The 14,694-nt window shown below is 43.1% G+C and overlaps 1 protein-coding gene across 1 annotated transcript; it reads right to left on the bottom strand.

Annotated features, from left to right (window-relative positions):
• Positions 1 to 10,552: 10,552 nt before the first annotated feature.
• On the bottom strand, positions 10,553 to 12,753 carry HOXD1 (homeobox D1). The gene is made up of 2 exons (XM_002685307.5): positions 12,007 to 12,753; positions 10,553 to 11,668 (listed from the first exon to the last, which is right to left on the bottom strand). The coding sequence occupies exons 1-2, from the start codon at positions 12,638 to 12,640 to the stop codon at positions 11,334 to 11,336; spliced, it is 969 nt and encodes a 322-aa protein (XP_002685353.1). The 5' UTR covers positions 12,641 to 12,753; the 3' UTR covers positions 10,553 to 11,333.
• Positions 12,754 to 14,694: the final 1,941 nt, after the last annotated feature.

The following is a 14,694-nucleotide window of genomic DNA, read 5'->3' on the forward strand; positions in this document are numbered from 1 at the left end:
GCAGTTTTCCGTATTTCTTGTTCTCCATTTTACTTAAGTGAAAGGTATCCTTATTCTTTTGCTAGTCATGAATTCTGCTTTTATCAGCACAATTCAGAGGTGGTTTCCAACCGGTAGGATGAAAATTGAACATATGTGACATTCAAGTACTGAATTCCCTGTTGAAGAAATGAATGATAGACCTTATCTATCATTTATTTGACTCATGTGTATACCCATGTATATTACAGACATTTTTATTTAATTATTCAGGAATTGGCACATGAGATGCATTATCTAATTCCCCTGGGGTCTTCCACTGGCAAAAATAAATGCAAAGACTGTGGCTACCAATTGCATTTCCCCCTTTTTCTATATATATTAAAGTAACAACTCTATTATCTCTACATTTAATGACTGATTATTTGAAAAGTTTAAGCAATATAGAAATGTATTAGAGAGAAAACAAATCGACAAAATTCTACTATGTAGAAATAATCATCAGTAATATTAACATCTTTCTATACATAAATGTGAGAAATAATAGATGAACACATGAAGAGAGAGTTTGGTGCCCAGATAAAATTTTATAAAACTGGCTAATGCCATGCATATTATTTTAAAATAAAACTATTAAATTTGACAAAATTGAGAAACAGATAAAACTAACAAATAACTTCCTTCTTCACTATGACAGCAGCCTCTAATAAAGCCTTCTTACATTAGGGAAAGAAAATACTAAAAAGTTTGAATTTTCTAGCAACCCAAAAGTGTTTTGGAATTTTATTAAAGTGTCCCTAACACTACATTTGGAGAAAGCAATAGCAACCCACTCCAGTACTCTTGCTGGCAAATCCCATGGACAGAGGAGCCTGGTAGGCTGCAGTCCATGGGGTCGCTGGGAGTCGGACATGACTGAGCGACTTAACTTTCACCTTCATTTTCATGCATTGGAGAAGGAAATGACAACCCACTCCAGTGTTCTTGCCTGGAGAATCCCAGGGACGGGGAGCCTGGTGGGCTGCCATCTCTGGGGTCGAACAGAGTCTGACACGACTGAAGCGACTTAGCAGCAGCAGCAGCAGCAGCAGCAACACTACATTTACTGTAGAAGATTCTGAAGGAGATGACCTGCCTCTTGAGAAACCTATATTCAGGTCAGGAAGCAACAGTTAGAACTGGACATGGAACAACAGACTGGTTCCAAATAGGAAAAGGAGTACATCAAGGCTGTATATTATCACCTTGCTTATTTAACTTATATGCAGAGTACATCATGAGAAACGCTGGGCTGGAAGAAGCACAAGCTGGAATCGAGATTGCCAGGAGAAATATCAATAACCTCAGATATGCAGATGACACCACCCTTATGGCAGAAAGTGAAGAGGAACTAAAAAGCCTCTTTATGAAAGTGAAAAAGGAGAGTGAAAATGTTGGCTTAAAGCCCAACATTCAGAAAACTAAGATCATGGCATCTGGTCCCATCACTTCATGGGAAACAGATGGGGAAACAGTGGAAACAGTGTCAGACTTTACTTTTTTGGGCTCCAAAATCACTGCAGATGGTGATTGCAGCCATGAAATTAAAAGATGCTTACTCCTTGGAAGGAAAGTTATGACCAACCTAGACAGCATATTCAAAAGCAGAGATAATACTTTGCCAACAAAGGTCCGTCTAGTCAAGGCTATGGTTTTTCCAGTGGTCATGTATGGATGTGAGAGTTGGACTATAAAGAAAGCTGAGCGCTGAAGAATTGATGCTTTTGAACTGTGGTGTTGAAGACTCTTAAGAGTCCCTTGGACTGCAAGGAGATCCAACCAGTCCATTCTAAAGGAGATCAGTCCTTAGTGTTCATTGGAAGGACTGATGCTAAAGCTGAAATTCCAGTACTTTGGCCACCTCATGAGAAGAGTTGACTCATTGGAAAAGACTCTGATGCTGGGAGGGATTGGGGCAGGAGGAGAAGGGGACGACAGAGGATGAGATGGCTGGATGGCATCACCGACTCGATGGACATGAGTTTGAGTGAACTCCAGGAGATGGTGATGGACAGGGAGGCCTGGCGTGCTGCAATTCATGGGGTTGCAAAGAGTTGGACACAACTGAGTGACTGAAATGAACTGAACTGAACTGAACACTACATTTAGTCCTGAGTTCAAATAATAATTATGTTTTATAAAATTGAAAGATGACAGAATTGGAAAATATGAAACTATTACTTACAAATAACCTGGGGTGGTCCTTGTGATGCATACTGAGTTAGGGACAGGTATAAAGCAATGCCTTTATTATCTTTGATCATTCATAATGAAGATAATTCAATGTACTGGTGTTATAAAACATATAACTTACAATAGCCTGTGTTTATATGGGACGAGTTAAGAAACTTATAACATTTTCTTATAAAATACATACATCTTCAAAATCAAGGCCAAGGGAAAAGTCACAACCTTTTAATAACAGTGGACTTAATTCTTGGATAGTGTCATCATGTGACGAATTCCAGTGCATCTTCAGAGATACAAACACAGCTGTTTTTGAAGTTTGCAAAGGAATCATACGCTGTTAGAAAAATAGATTATTCTGATTGCTGCTGCTGCTAAGTTGCTTCAGTCGTGTCTGACTCTGTGCAACCCCATAGACGGCAGCCCACCAGGCTCCCCCGTCCCTGGGATTCTCCAGGCAAGAACACTGGAGTGGGTTGCCATTTCCTTCTCCAATGCATGAAAGTAAAAAGTGAAAGTAAAGTCGCTCAGTCGTGTCTGACTCTTAGCAACCCCATGGACTGCAGCCTACCAGGCTCCCCTGTCCATGGATTTTCCAGGCAAGAGTACTGGAGTGGGGTGCCACTGCCTTCTCCAATTCTGATTGCATGTGGGCTTTTATTTGCAGTCAAAACAGAAGAATAAATTGGGCTTTTCGGCAGGTTAACCCAAGAAAGTTTAAATTGCTTTTTAAGTCACTTGAAACTTTAAGGGACAAATATTATGCTACCTTCATCTGAATGAGAAATATTATAGCTTTAGTTTGTCCTTTGGAGTTCATTTTATTTATTTTACATTGAATCTGTCTTTTCTACAGTTATTTCATAAGTTAAGAATTTATTTTCTTGTCCTCTATAGTGAAACCAATACTTTATGAATTTGAAATTTCAAATGGAAGAGGAGATATAAACATTTACATATGGCAGAGCAATAACTCATAGAAACAATTGAATACTAACACTATTTTGACAATTAGGTCATAGGCATTTAGGAAAAATAAAATGCTTTCTATTTATATAGGACTTTATATAGGACCTAAAAGTGTTCTTTTTGCAGCAAGTTTTTTGGTTTTGTTTTGTTATTGTTGTTTTACTTTAAGAGCAGGCTTTCTTAAACCCACAATGTAAATAGTAACAGGTTGGGGAAATTCACCATTCCCCACTGACAGTGGTAGAGAGAGAAAGACTTTCTTTTCTCTGCAGTAACAAAGTAAAAACTGTGGTTAGTCCTATTTTAACTTTGATGTCAACAGAGCACAACAACGGGAGTCTCTATTTTTAAGGATGATCCATTCCACACAGGGAAATGTCCCAATGTAGGAAAGTCATGTAAGTCAGTGCTGTGTTCTAATTTATGACACCTGACCCTCAAAATACCATGCATGTCAATTCACAGATCCTTTTGATAGGGAAAAATGAATTTAAGTTTTCTGTGCTGCCTGGAATGATGCAGTAAATTGAAAGCAGTGTTTAATGGTCTAATGTCCTTCTTGTTTTTTTATTTCCCCTATAGGGAAATAAAAGGCTCAGCAGATAAAGAATCTGCCTGCAATGCAGGAGACATAACAGACACAAGTTCCATCCCTATGAGGTCGGGAAGATCTTCTGGAGGAGGAAATGGCAACCCACTCCAGAATTCTTGCTTGGGAAATCTCATGGACAGAGAAGCCTGGCAAGCTACAATCCACGGGGTTGCAAAGAGCCAGACACGACTGAGTGACCGACACACACGAAGGCTTCTTCCAAGGTCCTGGGCTCTTAATTCAGTGAGAACTCAGCCATTGCTCTCATCAAGTATCCATTAACTGTCTATTATCATGTACCACCAAATTTTGCTAATTTTATCAGTAACCATAGACCTTTACTTATTGTCCCCAAACTGATTTTCCTCAATTCTTGTTTTCTTCTCAATCTCTCTTCAATTCCAGTTGTTAAAATTCTGTGCCTGGCACCTAGGAGCTCAATAAATATTTGTTGTACATATAAATTATTTTTCTCCCTTAGCCTGCATCTTTTCATTCTGGCTGCCTATTATAATTTTCATAATCCATCCTGTATTAGTAATTAGTGATTGTTTATTAAGCATCAGATATTGCACTAAGCAATCTGCATGTGTTATCTTTGTTCATCCCCAAAAGTCAATAATGTAAGGACATTATTATTCCCATTGTTAAGGGAGGAATGTAGAAGCTAAGTGTTACTGAGTCATTTGTCCCAGAATTTGCTCCCAAGCCTGTCTGCCTCTAAGGTACACTCTTATAACCGGTACATTTTATTGTTTCCAGACTTTTCTTGACAAACTCCACACTAGCCCTTATTTGTTCCCACAATCCTTCTCAATGCTTCTGTTCCCATAAGGTCCTCAAGTGGCTGTATGTAGCAAGTAATTAATGCAGTATATTAGAAAGTCTCAAACAACAACCAAAGTGCATTTTAAATTATATTCTGAAAGGATAAAAGGGACCGTGTTAGACAATATTGACAATCTTTGTTAGTTTACAATGTATTCAATCAAAAAAAATGTGCCTTGATACACAAGGAAAGGAGTCTATAGTTCCCCCTCCTTTACCTGCTAGCCTCCTATTAGAATTTTGTCCTATGGTCAAGAATAGCTTGTGTTCTACTGTAAATAATGAAATATAAAGAATACTTAGCAAATAAGTGATTATAGTGTTCTTCACCTGGGAGAAGAGGCACTTAACAAGTAGCACTATATGCTTCCTCTACTAAAACTGCATTCAACTTTCAGCAAAAGTATAGAGACAGACCAGTGAGGGCAGAGGAAGAGGGAGACAGTGGCAGAGAGGGAGAGGGAGAAAGAAAGGGAAACTGAACAAGAGAGAGAGATCTCATAAAATAGCAGGAGATTGTTAGTGCTAAAGGAGTAATACAAGCAATAAATGCTGCACAAGCTCAGAGGAGCTTGCTTTAACCTTGGATAGGGCAAAAGATTTTACAGAGGGGATAGGACTTGAGCTGTGCCATAGAGGATGAAGTAGGATAGGCAAAGAGAAGGTAAGATATAATTACAAGAGAGAGGAATAGCATGAGAAATGGTTCAGAGGCAGAAAAGCTTAAATTGCCTTGGGGAAAGAATGAACAGATCATACTACCTGGGATGAAATTTTTGTGGCACGCGATGGTATGAGATTAACATGGATGAATACAGATGTTGAGGGTACTTGAGTCTCAGGTTAAAGACATTTGAGTTTCTCCCACTGGCAACCAACCAGGAGCTATCAAGAATTTAAAAGTGGAATAACATGGTGAGGATGTAGCTTTAAAATGGATTGACCAAGGAAGCGAGACGCAAGGAGATGAGGAAGGCATCCACTGCACAGCTGAATGAAGGATGATGCAGCCTATGTAGAAAAAATGGACAGAATTTGGTGACAAATAGAAAACAGGAGTGAGCTGGTTATCTGTATCTCTTGTCTTCAACATAACAGAGCATTTACTTAGGAGTCCCACGTATCTTAAAAGAAGAGAAATCCAGGACTTCCTTGGTGGTCCAGTGGCTAAGACTCCATGCTCCCAATGCAGGGGGCCAACCATCCCCGGTTGGGGAGCTAGATCCCATATGCCACAACTAAGAGTTCACATGCTTTTGAACTATTGTGTTGGAGAAGACTCCTGAGAGTCTCTTGGACTGCAAGGAGATCAAACCAGTCAATCCTAAAGGAAATCAATCCTGAATATTCATTGGAAGGACTGAAGCTGAAGCTCCAATACTTTGCCCCTGCCTCCCAATAGGTAGAGCCAATTCATTAGAAAAGACCCTGATGCTGGGAAAGATTGAAGGCAGGAGAAGAAGTGGACAACAGAAGACGAGATGGTTGGATGGCATCACCAACTAAATGGACATGAGTTTCAGCAAGCTCCGGGAGATGGTGAAGGACAGGGATGCCTGACGTGCTGCAGTCCGTGGGGTCTCAAAGAGTCAGACACGACTGAGTGACTGAACAACAATGCCACTACTAAAGATCCCACATGGTGCAACTAAGACCCAGCACAGCCAAATAAACAATTTTTTTTTATTTTGAAAAAAAGAGAAATTCAAAATTACTTCATTATTCTGAAATGAAGAAATACAGAATTAAGAACAAGGAGATTGAGAATGTGAAACCCTGACACTCATTTGAAAAGTTTCTTAGTAGACCCTAATTTTTCTGTTCAAAGGGAGGATGTAACTTCCAGGAACAACTTCCGTTGTTCATTGTTAACTTTTTTGTTCATCAAGTCAACACCATGAAAAACATTACCCAACTCACTCACACCACACACATACACATCCTAAAACTCCATAGGTTAACTTTACAAGATCTCAGATATTACTTCAACAGTGTCTCTTGTTGATGACAGTCATACAGTTTCATTACTGCTAAATAAACTATTCAGTAATAGCCGGCAGAATAAAGAATTATGGAAGGATACTCGATAAGAAAACATAATGATCATCCAAACCAACCCTCTTTGTTTTATTGGAGCAACTGAGACCAGGGAAGTTATTCTCCCTTTTAATCAGGAAACACAATTAGTATTAACATCCAATTATTATTTAGCACATGTGTGTGTGCATGCTAAGTTGCTTCAGTAGTGTCTGTGCAACCCTATGGACCGTAACCCATCAGGCTCTTCTGTCCACGAGATTCTTCAGGCAAGAATACTGGAGTGGCTTGCCATGCCCTTCTCCATGGGATCTTCATCTGGGTCTCCTGCATTGCAGGCGAGTTCACCATCTGAGCCACTAGGGAAGCCATTATTTAGCACAGCTAGTGCTAAAAGCAATTATTGGTATCATCTTACAAGTGATGGCTGGGTAGTGGGAATAGAGAAATCTTTCAGGAAGGAACAGAGGTGAACCCAAAGAAATGTAAACTTCACTAACTTGGACCCTATAAGTTCTAGGGAAGTGCTCCAACAATTTTGTGCTTATGATTTTGAGGGCTTTTTTTTTTTTTTTTTGTCAAAGAGATTCCCTCAAACTGTAGTTTAGGCTGTACAAAACCCCTAAGAATGGGATGTACTAAATAGTTTAGAGCCCTCTAGAAATTCCTTGGAGAAGGCAATGGCAACCCACTCCAGTACTCTTGCCTAGAAAATCCCATGGACGGAGGAGCCTGGTAGGCTGCAGTCCATGGGGTCGCTAAGACCCGGGCATGACTGAGTGACTTCACTTTCACTTTTCACTTTCATGCATTGGAGAAGGAAATGGCAACCCACTCCAGTATTCTTACCTGGAGAATCCCAGGGACAGAGGAGCCTAGTGGGCTGCTGTCTATGGGGTAGCACAGAATCGGACACAACTGAAGCGACTTAGCAGCAGTAGCAGAAATTCCTTGAAGATGTCAGTGATCTGCTTTATTAGTTATTACAAGTACAAGTGACCACTCTTTGGCCATCTTTTATATTTGTTAGATATATCAATAAGACTGTTAAAAAATGTGATGTTTAAATCTTTACAATCTAAGCAAAAGATCTTTTCATACTGATGTTTAGGATTTCTTTCCATTTGGCTTGAATTTAAACACTTCTATTGAAATTATATTTCTTCATAACATATAACTTGAGAAGCAGTTATAAGTGAGATCTTAAACAAAACTCTTTTGTATATTCGTTGAATGTTCATGCCCCAGAAATACGCTATAGAATTTAAAACCATGAAAATCCTGATTCCTATCAACATGGAGATTTATCATTATTTGTGATATATGTCCAGCTTGGTTTCACTTTAAAACCACAAATAAAGTTTTAACAATGGACATTTTTCTCGGTGAGAGGTCTATGATCAAACTAAACATCTCTCTGAAACTGATTAGGTCCTGAGGTTTCCAAATTCAATATTCGGCAAATATAGAGCATTTGTTTGGCCATAAGAAATAATTCAGAACTTCAGAGTTTGTGCAATTCTCCTGAGCCTGCTCCTCTTTTCTGATAACATAATTGGACATAATCTCGTCTGGTCTTCAGCCTCACTTTATAGAAGACTGAGGCAGAATAAATCACATACAATTAATCTTTTGAGGATCTAGGTGACATTGCTTTACGTTTGTACATCAGCAAGTCCTTTGTTTGCTAGTAGTCAAGTACAGTAATGGAAATTTTTGTTATTAAATGTTTTATTTCTTCTTCCTCACTCCCAGCTATCCTGAGTCTGGAAAAACAGACACATAGTCATTCTGTGAAGACAAAGGAACATTGAATAGTTAATTATATAACAGATAGAGCTGTCCACTGTGTATTCATTCTTGTAACGAGTTGCTAGAAGATAAATTTGCATATTTTGTTCAAAATCTTATAAAATAGAAATGGGATGGACTGTTTTAGCAGTTTCATAGTTTGTGTAGTAACCATAACACTTCATGGAAGATCTGACTCAAAATACCACAAGGCTCTGAATATGGAAGAGGAATGCCCTACAAACATCCACACAGGCTTGACACAGTGGTATCTCCACTGACAAGATATATTTAATAATGTTTAAAATTCACTTTTCCTGTATAAACAGTATCACTGTAAACCTAGGGACAGCATTTGCTTTCTCAGAACTGAAGTCTCTTTCTTCCGGTGATAGGCCTAAATTAAAACCAGCAGAAGTCACTGAGTTGTTTTTGTAGCATTTTCATTGCTGGAAGGGACCTCCAGAGGTCACCTAGTTCGTCCCAATCTCCAGCCAGGACTCTCCCTAATACTGAATATAGCTGTATAGCGATCTGCATTAAGAAAGCTTTCAAAGATCCCTGGGGTTGGTCAAAAAATAGCTAGTATTGGCCTGATTCATAGAATAGCATTATATGTATGTCAAAATAGCCACCTTCATCAGGAAAGACATCCATCAGGGCTAAGTGCTACTAGTAGCTTCAAAAGGAAAAGCATTATTTTCTCAGAGAAAAGAGTGGTAGATTAAGGAAATGACCAAGTGTTTTTCTATTTTTTTTTTTGTTTAGGTGTGCATTTGAATGCTTATCAAAAAAGAAACATTGACCACTGCAGGGAAAGCCCGAAAGTAGCTGTGGGCATGCAGATTACAACTCTTTAGTACTTTCAAATTGCTACAGAGCTCAGAGGGGGGCTGTTATCTCAAACAAGATCTGATTAGCATCAGGTTAGTGATGGGCAGATGGTGAAACAAAAGAATAATATTGACAAACCTGCTTTATAAATGGTATCTTTTCCTCATAATCGGCTGAGTTTGTTGATCATTTTATTTCTTCAACTCCATCAAACTTTGGGTCCAATGGACAGGAATTTAAGTGTAATTTCAATTTTCTAAGACAATGACACTATTGTTTTATAGAGAAAGTATTTCTCCACAATTATTGGACTTCTGAATTATTGGTTTTAAGTACTACACTAGAATCTAGAAATTCAGCTAAAAGGAGAGCTGATCCTCTTAGCTGATTATTACGGGCCTTTAAGCCTTTCAGTCAAACTAGATAGAGACTTAAGATATGTCTATAACTTATGAAGTGAGGAAAATGAACTGCCCCTCCTCCCCACACAACTGTCCCAAGTATCCGCTTGTTTTTAACACCAGAGTTTTTCAAGTAATATTGTGTTTGGTTACATAACAGCCTGTTCAACAATGGATGCTTTCAGATGGGAACTGGGGGGCTGGATGGAAATAACGTTAGAGGCTTTTTTAAAATCACATACCTTCTCGCCAACTTTCAAATTATTTTGTGTCTGGGGTGCTCCTTCAAAAAAATTCATTTGAAAATATATCATTAAAAAAAAAACCAGAAAAAAACATAAGTACCTCTATGTTCTTATTAGTTTTAACACAAAGTCTAGGTTACAGGAAGTGGAAAGTTTGACTACTGTACTGGCCTCTCCCAGCCTCCTCTGTAATTCTTGACTTTGAAAATGGGAATTCAGCCACTGAGACTTTTCCATGTGCAGCTGCCTTTCTCAGAGAACACTGACCAACTAACAAAGTCTTCAAGTTGTCTTTCTTCTTCCTTTTGTGAAAGCAGAAGACAATAGGACAAGGAGATGTCTCTTCAGTATCTCCTTAGCTATACATCATCCCCACAGTGGACATCTAAACTTAATGTGCAGTCCACATATTCACCCTAAAACCTGGGCACTTAAGGTAAGGAAATACTTCTATAGTTACTCGGTATATTGAGCAGAGTTAGATTTTTTCCTCCGTTAAACTACTCAGATAATTGTCCCTAACTAGTTTGCATAAACAGCTTTTAAGAAGTGTTCTTTTTTAAAGTTACCAGCCTAACAAATTTCCATAGCAGAATTCCAAATAGAAGAAACTGAGTCAGCTTTAAAGAAAGATCATCAAAATAAAGGAGTATAAGGAAAAGCAGAAAGTGACACATTCTGTCATTTTTATTACCAAAAAAAGTTCAAACCATTTACATGCTGACATTAAATGCCATATGTAAGTTCACTACAAGCAAACTTCTTTAAAAATATACATACTGTATATATTTACATTCAAGTTTGAGTAACTGGTGTCAAGGTATAGTTCAGGGTCTTTATCCACCCTGTGCCTTTGTTTAGCTACTAACTAAACAGAGATTGTATCTTCACTTAGGCACCTGGAGAGGTAGAAACTGCTTTTTAAGGGGGAAAAAAAACTAGTGCAAATGTGAGGATCACGGTTGAAGCAGCTTATATACCAAGGAGGCCTTAAGTATAACTAGCTTTGGTCATCAGAAGCTGAATACATGTAGCCTTGTCTTTTAAATTAAAACCAGATAAAACTTTGGGTAGATGCTCTTCTGAGCACATCACGGGGTTGGCAGTTAGCAAGGAATGCTCTGCCACTCTGCACGGAAAACTGCATATGACTGAGTTAGGCAACATAGCAGTAGGGCTGGGCTGGCGGCTGGGCATCTTTTCCCTGATAAGACACAATACACAGATGAGTGGCTTTAGAGACTTCAAATTAACATCTGTACACCCACAGCCCGGAACTCAGAAGCCACCAAGGTATTTCCTCTCCCAAGTGAAACTGCTCTTATTTCCACCATGCCCACCTCCATTCCAAACTGAGCTAATAAGTCCAGAGAAGGGTGGGGTGGCCCAAGAGTTCTGCAGCCCACAGTTCATCAGCGACGTGACTAAACCTCAGGATGGTTCCTGGGCCTGAGAGGGGCTCCCCGGGTTCTTGCCAGACTTGGCAGGGCTCGTTCCTGAGATGGGAAGCTGGAAGGAAGCCACGGGGGTGGCCGATGGCAGAAGCCCTTCCCGTTCCCTTTTCTTCTGTTTCATCCTGCGGTTCTGGAACCAGATTTTGACTTGGGTGTCATTCAGTTGCAATGAGTTGGCTATCTCGATGCGTCGGGCCCGAGTTAAGTACTTATTAAAATGAAACTCCTTCTCCAGTTCTGTCAGTTGCTTGGTGCTGAAATTCGTGCGGATCGCGCTGGAGGGGGTGGCGGCTCCATACTCCGCGAATTTGCCTGCAATGTAAAGACAGGGCGTTGTCAGCGTGGCGAGATGACACGGAGACGCGACTTGGGAGAGCTTTGGGGCCACACTAGAATCAGTTACTGAACGGCCCTGTGCCAAAAGAAAAGCTTCACGGAGCGCTCCTTCCCGCAATTTTCTCAACCCCTGGCATTCGGGGCACGCTCAATGCAATTCTCCTGGTTTAATAATGCCTGGGGCCGCGTGTTCCCCATAAGACCCAAACCGCCGTCCACGGGGACCGCTGCAGCGCACCCTCGGCTCAGTTCCGCTGGGCAGGCTCGATCCCCAACCCCAGTCGCGTCCGTCCGTCCAAGGCCCAAGTACTTACTTTTCTTCGGGGCGTTCCTCTTCACTTTCATCCACTCGAACGTGCTGAAGGCGGCAGGGAGGCCGGAGGCTGGGGACGCACACTTGGGGTAGACGCCGGGAGCGGGGGACGCGGTCTGAAAGGCCCCAGAGTGGCCGTCGGTCGGCTCTTTGAGACACGCCGAAAAGGGGCCCGGCTCGCCGAAGGCCGCGTAATCCACCTGGCCACTGAGGAGGAAGGAGCCGCCTCCAGAGAAGACAGCCGAGGTGGCGTAATGGACGTGCGCCCCGCTGTCGTCTGCCGGCCGCCCGAGCGCGCACGGTAAATCGTACGCGGGCGCGGACCCCGGGAGACCGTAGTCCTCGCCCCCGGCCTGGACAGGTGCGGCGCCTGGCTCGTAGGCCCCCTCTAGGGGGCACGGCGCGTACGCGGGCGCGGCAGGCCCCGGAGGCTGCGCCGGGGCGGCCGGGGGCGAGGGCACCGCTCGCGCCGCGGCCAGGGGCAGGCAGCTAACGAACGCGCCGTCGCCGCTGCCCAGGGGGAAGGCGGGCTGCAGGACCACGGGCCGGGCGTCGGCGCGACAGAACTTGGATGCGAAGCTCAGCAAGTCGCCGCCGTCCCGGCCGCACGACACGTAGTCGAGGTAGGAGCTCATGGTTCCGGCCCACCCACCGGAGCGCGCCGGCCGGGCCTGGGTGTGGGGTCCGCAGGACCGCCGCGCTCTGCGCCGCTCCACCTCCCCTGTCTAGCCGACCTGCCCTCGCCGAGCCATGGCGAGCCAGCCGGGGGTAAATAGTGGCCTAATATAGAGGCGGGGTGGCCACGTGGCGCCGGCCGGCCAATGGGCGCCGTCCCCGCACGGCCCGGGTCCCGACTGGCGCGCGGCTCCACGAGCCTGCCCGGCCACCAACTTTGCCACACAGGCGGGAGGCCGCCGCCCCGCGCCCCAACCCGGCCCAGGGGACAGCCTTCTGGCCCTGGGGCTGCTTGGCTAACGGCGGGGCGTGAGCGCTAAACGCCCGCTTCCCGGACAGGTATTGGACAGGTTAGAGGCAGAGAAGCAGAAAGGGCCGTTCGGTGGAGGAGGAGAGAATGGAGAGGGGGAGAGCCTGTTCTTCTACACCGTGGGTGCTAGCCCCTCGAGTGTGGATGGTGGTCGCTGCAGTGTGGGAAGGGTTAAAAGGCCCTACGGAACCCCTTCCTAGCTTCCTCCAGGGAAGGTAAAGTGATTTCTCTTCCCTTTTTCTCTGAACCCTATGTGCTTTCAGTATTCTTGGCACTGGTGGTATCTCTGGTGCTCAGACGGTAAAGAATCCGCCTCCAACGCGTGAGACCTGGGTTCGATCCCTGGGTTGGGCAGATCCCCTGGCGGAGGGCATGGCAACCCACTCCAGTATTCTTGCTTGGAGAATCCCCATGGGCAGAGGAACCTGCCGAGTTACAGTCCTTGGGGTCGAAAAGAGTCGGACACGACTTAGCGACTAAGCACACAAACCTGGAGTAGACGTTTAATTTTCCTTTTCCCCTCACCCCCGATTTTTGGGATATAAATTTTATGCTGTAGGTGCTGTGTAGCTGGGACGGCACAAAATCTTCACTTCTAGGCTAGATTTTCACGTTACTTCGCAGCTTCTTCCACTGCTCCCATTTGTGGTGCACGAGAAGCGAGTGTTAAGAGTGCGGATTTTGATTTGGACAGAAGATAAAGTTTCTGCCTGTGGGACGTTTAGCAGATTATCCTCGTGGACTAGTTTGTAAAAGACAGAATCTGCCGTTGGGATGAGTCGCTCGCTGTGCTCCTGTCTGGGAGGTTGGCTCTCACCCGTGCTGCGCCCGCTTTTTTAGAGGTACTTTGGCTCCAGGGCGCAAAGCTTCTCAGGGACCCGTCAGGTCTAAGAGGTTTGGACGGGCTTGTGCCTCTAAGCAATTAAAGCTTCTGTTCCATCGGATAAGTGCTGCGTCGTCTCTTGCGAGTGAAATCTGAGGGCTCACAATGTTAATGGGCTCACGTCTTTCCCTTGATAATATGGTTTTGTTTACTGAGTGTAGAGAGACGGGAAATAAAAGTGCAATTGGCACAGGAAATGGGGGGTAGAAGAGCTACAAAGCTTTACGCTCACAAACTTTCCAACTTCCTTGAACTTTTTTTTTTAATGTTTCCTTCTTTGGGGCTCTAGGAAAAGAAACAAGTTAAATAAATAAATAGATGTTATTTACACACAGCAGTAATGAAAGAGGGTGGTTTCCTAAAACTCTGTGTGAATAAAGAGCCTACTCTTGGCTTTTTCAAGTGCTCTTAAGAACTTGATCTGTTATAGCCTCTGAGTTACGGTGACCGAGGTTTTATTATTGTTTTACTGATCCACTTGTCCTGAAAGAGCTATTGAGCCCTTGCCTAAAATTCCACTCTGAGGAAGTCTGGAAAATAGGAGTGGTTACAGTCCAGGGAGCCAGTTCCTTACAGGGATGTGAACTTGTGAATAAACAGTGTTAACCACAGTGGTGAGGCTGAAGTTGAGGCAGCTAAGAGGGGAGGGGATAGGTAGAGGGTAGATAGACACCAAGGAATGAGCACAAAGCTGAAGAGGTCTAGGATTCCTTCACTGCTGAAGTTCTTGGATTTCGCTGGGAAATAAAATTCTGGGCTGGAAAATAACCCTTCAAGCTTGATATTGCTACTTCAATTATCTCCTGTAGCCAGTCACACAG

Source organism: Bos taurus, chromosome 2, assembly GCF_002263795.3.
Source record: "Bos taurus isolate L1 Dominette 01449 registration number 42190680 breed Hereford chromosome 2, ARS-UCD2.0, whole genome shotgun sequence".
Taxonomy (NCBI): domain Eukaryota; kingdom Metazoa; phylum Chordata; class Mammalia; order Artiodactyla; family Bovidae; genus Bos; species Bos taurus.

Excerpts from the sequence above, each read along its gene's own strand:
- HOXD1 (XM_002685307.5), bottom strand. The coding sequence starts at position 12,640 with ATGAGCTCCTACCTCGACTACGTGTCGTGCGGCCGGGACGGCGGCGAC. Across the intron at positions 11,669-12,006 it reads GAGGAACGCCCCGAAGAAAA|GCAAATTCGCGGAGTATGGA; the intron begins GTAAGTACTTGG and ends TTTACATTGCAG.